This window comes from Lampetra planeri, unplaced genomic scaffold, assembly GCF_965212315.1.
Source record: "Lampetra planeri unplaced genomic scaffold, kcLamPlan1.2.h2 scaffold_1697, whole genome shotgun sequence".
NCBI classification, from domain to species: Eukaryota; Metazoa; Chordata; class Hyperoartia; order Petromyzontiformes; family Petromyzontidae; genus Lampetra; species Lampetra planeri.
The window spans coordinates 15,002-20,000 of NW_027614432.1; the positions used below are offsets into that span (position 1 = coordinate 15,002).

Below are 4,999 nucleotides of genomic sequence, written 5' to 3' on the forward strand. Positions count from 1 at the left end.
TTGGACAGCAGTTCTGTCATGAGTTCTATGTTCTCGCCTGCGTCTTTGTCCGTGGATCATGCTGCGAGTACACCCCCCCACACATACACACCCACATGTTCGATATGTGACAAATGAAGCGTTAAGCCATGCCATGCTTTGTCCATCATCTCAAAGGGCTACGTGTGATGTCCTGAGCAGCAAGTGTCTGCCCCTCCTCCGCCCCCATCGCCACGTCCCCACCAGCAAATTCACTGTGGATCAGTAATCCTCCCCCAACAGTCGGCGTGGAGCAACATGAGCGAATGAGTGAGTGTCAGTGAGTTGATACATACTGACATGAACTTAAGTCTCAGTTTTGTCTTTCAGCCTTAAAATTTACATAAATAATTTTTGTGTAAACAACTGCATCCATGCCTCACAGGCATGTACATTATGTCTGTTGCTTCAAGAGAAGCGGGGTTATTAGGAAGATACATGTCAGATTATTTTTATTTCATAAAAAGAACGGATTAAATTGATAGGGGAAGGCGAGGGAACTTTCTCCAGATTGTCTTTTTGATTTTGATGAAATCCAATCGTCTTCTACTGAAACCGTATCTGAGGACAAACGGCACTGACATTAATGAAATGTGAATTACTGTGCAGAGAAATTGTGAATGTTTCCCAGTCGCTGACGTACGAGTCGTCATCGATCTTTTTTTTTCTTTTCTTTTCTTTTTTTTTTTTTATGAATGGTACTTGACAGACGGCTGATTGTCGAGGACGTGTCCGACACGTGTTTGTGTTTACATTGCTACAACGTGAAAATGTCTCCCATTTCACCGGACTAACACTTCTGATTCTGACTAATTTCATGAGAAAGAGGCAATAAATCCCTTTCAAAGGACGTGTGACGTCTTGTCTCTATGCTAGATGTTGAATGACGTGTAGGTTGTAGGTCATGTTTTGTTGGTCAATTTTGTATTCTGACCACGAACAGTACACAAATTGTACAGTTTGTCCTGATGTTACTCCCCGGAGGACCGCTGGGGTGCTCCAAAGTATGCTAGTGTGAAGGTAGCGCCGGGGGTAATAGTAATGAAAATGTCCTGCAAACAGTTAAAGATACGAGCGCTGATTCAAATCGACCTGGAGAATCATGTGACATGTGAATTCAAGGTCTAAACGTGACACACGAGCGCAAACCGATCCCACCACAACCCCGCTGGACGAGACGGCTGGTTCGCCGGGACAGCGCGCGGAGAGGCGGGGTCGGGACGTGACCTCATCGAGCAGGAGCTTTTAGCTCTGCTGACGACCAGAAAAAGATCGAGACGAGCAGCTGGAGAAACAAGAAGAGGAAGCCGGCGACTCGTCAGCGTCGTCCCTTGAGCTTCAGCACAGACACGATTCATCTTCCTCTGATTTCCTCGTTACCCCTTCGGCCCTTTGAGGAATAGAAGAGGTGTGTGTGTGCGCGCAGATGAATGCGAGCGTTTTTGCTTCATCTTACATTCAGTTATACATCACAGGAAGCAAAGGGTAGTGTCAACGTGTCCAACCCCCGGTCCTATGTTGCCCCCTCATGGTTCACGTGTGAAATATGACATGTTTGGGACAAAGGTCAGGCGTCGCTATGCTACGTATGATATTTAGACACTTGGTTTTACTATATTGTCTTTAAAGTTCATGATGTAGTCTCATGTAGTCTGTGATCTGTCTCCTTCTGTTTCTGTGACTTTTTTTTTTCAAACTTAGCAGAGACAAATGTTGCTGCTGTTGGTTCTGTAGTTGTCTCCCGATGCAGAAGCCAAGCAGATACTATCAAGTCTCGAATAACCAAAGCTGATTGTGTAAATGAAACTGGATGTTGGGGTGGGCAGAGAGGTCAAAGGTTAAAGTCACTCATCATCACGTTATGCTTTGAAGCCAACACCTCAGATGGGTGGTTCCCATGAACTCCGTCTCACACATTTGACCTTTGAATCAATTAAAAAAAACATTTGGTTTTATTTGTGCAAACATGACATACGTTATTCCTGGAGAGCTTTGACTAGCATCTACATGAGTTTCACTTTCCAGAGCAACAGGGGGTCAGCACATCACAGCAGCAGGTAGCTGAGGTGTCCACGCTAATGAGAAACAACGCTAACGTTCTTTGCACGAGCTACAGGCAGAAACCAATGTTCCAATCTATGGTCCTGAGGTGACGGCAAATATGGAGGGCAGTGGCTAACATTAGCGCCAACAGTTGAGTGAGTGATTTGACTGATCTGTGAGGCTGACAGGTCAGAGCATGCGAGCTAAAGCACATATATGGTCGCTGCGAAGATGTAGTGTCAAATTTGTGACTCGGAATCTATTTTTGAAAACATCTGGGGATGCGCTCCCAACCGCCCCCCCCCCCCCCCAAACACACACACACACACACACACTATGCATGAACGTGTGCCTGTGTGATTTATTTGCTTTGGGGTACAATCCTATGAACACCCCATGGAGATACACGTGTGCCACGGCATATCTGACGTGCTATTTTAAGGTACATATGTGAAACTTATCCGGATCTCAGTTTGCTGCTGCTGCTGCTGCTTCAAGCATTACATCACACACACACACACACACACACACACACACACACACACACACACACACACACACACACACAACGTATTTAATGCAGTATTCAGTAAGTTTTAATTGAATTACAAATGTATATTGATGCACCACTTTATAAATAAAACAAAGACTGTACTACAAAACTCGACGTGCTGCAAACGCTATAGAAAAAATAACGAAACGTTTCTGGCCACCCAGTTGATATCTGCTCTTCTTTTTTTAACCATGTAGACCTGTCAAGCTTCGAAGCCCAGTGAAGAATCTGGCAGTGGTTGTAACTGATCACAGACGTGTTTATAGCTGTACAAACTGGGAACTACAGTATATGCTAGTCTTTGCGTACTGTGATACCTTTACACTTCTGGACCCAGAGAAAAGTGACTCTGTGGTGTATCTAATTTCCCTACTTTGGCAGTGTTGTACTTCCACACTCATGGTTGTGGGACTTGAAAAATAAGCTCTGTAATACAAATACCTGGGCAGTTCATCTTTCCCGTTTCATGTTAATAACTTTCTCTACTTTCTTTCTCCAATTTCTTTCACAAGAAAATGAAGGAAAGGAAAGGTTATGACTCCCCTAAACAGATATCGTACTAAAGCTAGCTCACACTAAAGCTAACATTAGCCCCCTCCCTAATGCCTTCCGTGTAACATTACTAGCATGAGAAGGATCATAAATCTTGGCTATAATCATAGGAAGGAAGTTCAGGATCTCTGTTGGCCAAACGGACGTCCCTCTGACACAGCCGGTCAACACCGCAACGGGCTTCTTTGGTTCAACGTGGATGGCCACAGGTCTTCTCTCTCATTGTCCAACACACCTCATCCTGGATGACAAGTATCCTTCATCTTTTTTCTTTTTTTTTAAACCTGCTCCGTGACCTCAGGTTGCTGTTAATGTAGAAACATATGACTGAATACAAAAGGAGACACAATGAATGCTTGTGAATCGTCTCTCTCTACCGCTCTCCCCTCCCCTCCGTTTCTTTCATATTCTTGATGGCACTTTTTCCTCGGCTTTTCTTCCGCTTCTCTTCAAGTTGAATCCGCTCCTTCTCCATTATCCAGTCCCCGCCAAGGTATCGTAAGGCATCCCCAGGCCGCCCCCTGAGCTGGGGCCTCGGATCCAGAAACGACTGGAAGAAAGAGCAGGCTAGTGTTGTGAAAGAGGCAAACTGGGGTGCCGCAGGGGGTCGATTGTCCCTTCCAAGGTTTGCTTCATTTAAAGTAATCGCACAGTCTGTGCTCTTGTGTCGTGGCACCGCCCACACATCCCGTTCATCATCACGGCTTCTTGCCCGGTCAAACCATTCCCGATATATCCGGTATGAGCGGCACTCGCTGGCTGTCTCGGCCCAGGGATGACTTCCGGTCAGCATGGCGTAGGTCAGGATTCCTAAGGCCCAGCTGTCAGTGCTGGGCTCCACAGAGACCCACACTCTTGCCTTTGTATTGTCCTTTTTATCCTCTTTGACATCATCATTTCCGTCATTCACGCTGGCCCAACTGTCCTTATTCCCTCGCGCAACCTCTGCCTCAGGGGGTGCAGTAAGGTGAGCTGTACCAGACCTCTGGGACCTGTGTGCCTCTGGCCTTCACCTGGGAAGTTTAATTGTGTTCCATCAGTGATTTAACGAACAAGTGCATTTAAAATAGCAAGGTCACATCAACTGGATTACAGCTGTAGTCTAGTTGTCTTGTTTAGTGGCACGTTATATACTGACCATGCCAAAGTCTCCCAGTTTCACCCAGCGGCAGGCGGAGTCACACAGGAACACATTTTCCGGTTTGACGTCTCTGTGGACAAAACCAAGGGAGTGTAAGTGGGACAGCGCGCCGCACAGCTGGGACACGACTCGCTGACAGCAGTCGTCCTCCACCCCAACCTGGAAGACAAAGCACGAGGGAGCATGAACGTAAAATCTCTGGTGGACGATCTCTATTAAGGAGAAAGGAAAAGAGTCGATAGAGAGAGAGAGAGAGAGAGTTTCGCCGTCGACCTCAGGAATGATGACGTTGTAGAGGTCCCCGAAGAGGCCGGCTTGCTGAGTGAAGACGTAGTGCAGCGGAGTGGAGTAGGCGATGCCCAGGGCTCTGGTCAGCGATGGATGGGTACAGAAGGACAGAGAAAGATTATACTCCCTCAAGAAAGAGAAGAGAGAGGTGGATTCGCGGGGGAAGAACTTCAGAGCCATGGGAGTACCTGGAGGAGACCAAGGCATGATATTGGTTTGCTTTTGTGTTTGGATGTAATAGCGATCCATGTCGAAATACTGCCCTTTCCTCACCGCTCGTCCTGTGCACAGCCAGCATCACCTTCCCGTACGACCCCTCCCCCAGGAGCTTCAGGACCTTAAAGTGCTCTGGCGTGTCCATTGTTGTCAGAGACTGGGCCGTCAGATGGCACAGCTCATCCAGC

The 4,999-nt window shown here is 46.9% G+C and overlaps 1 protein-coding gene across 1 annotated transcript in view; it reads right to left on the bottom strand.

The window, feature by feature from the left end:
- Nucleotides 1–3,539: 3,539 nt before the first annotated feature.
- Nucleotides 3,540–4,999, bottom strand: part of LOC144739769 (serine/threonine-protein kinase SBK2-like) — a gene marked incomplete at its 5' end in the record, with an annotated part of 7,728 nt that continues 6,268 nt past the window's right edge. The window contains 6 exon segments of the mRNA XM_078622669.1: nucleotides 3,540–3,783; nucleotides 3,850–4,121; nucleotides 4,123–4,179; nucleotides 4,305–4,466; nucleotides 4,581–4,783; nucleotides 4,869–4,999. The exon segment at nucleotides 4,869–4,999 is cut by the window's right edge and continues 14 nt beyond it. Of these exon segments, the coding sequence (XP_078478795.1) occupies nucleotides 3,540–3,783; nucleotides 3,850–4,121; nucleotides 4,123–4,179; nucleotides 4,305–4,466; nucleotides 4,581–4,783; nucleotides 4,869–4,999 (1,069 nt within the window).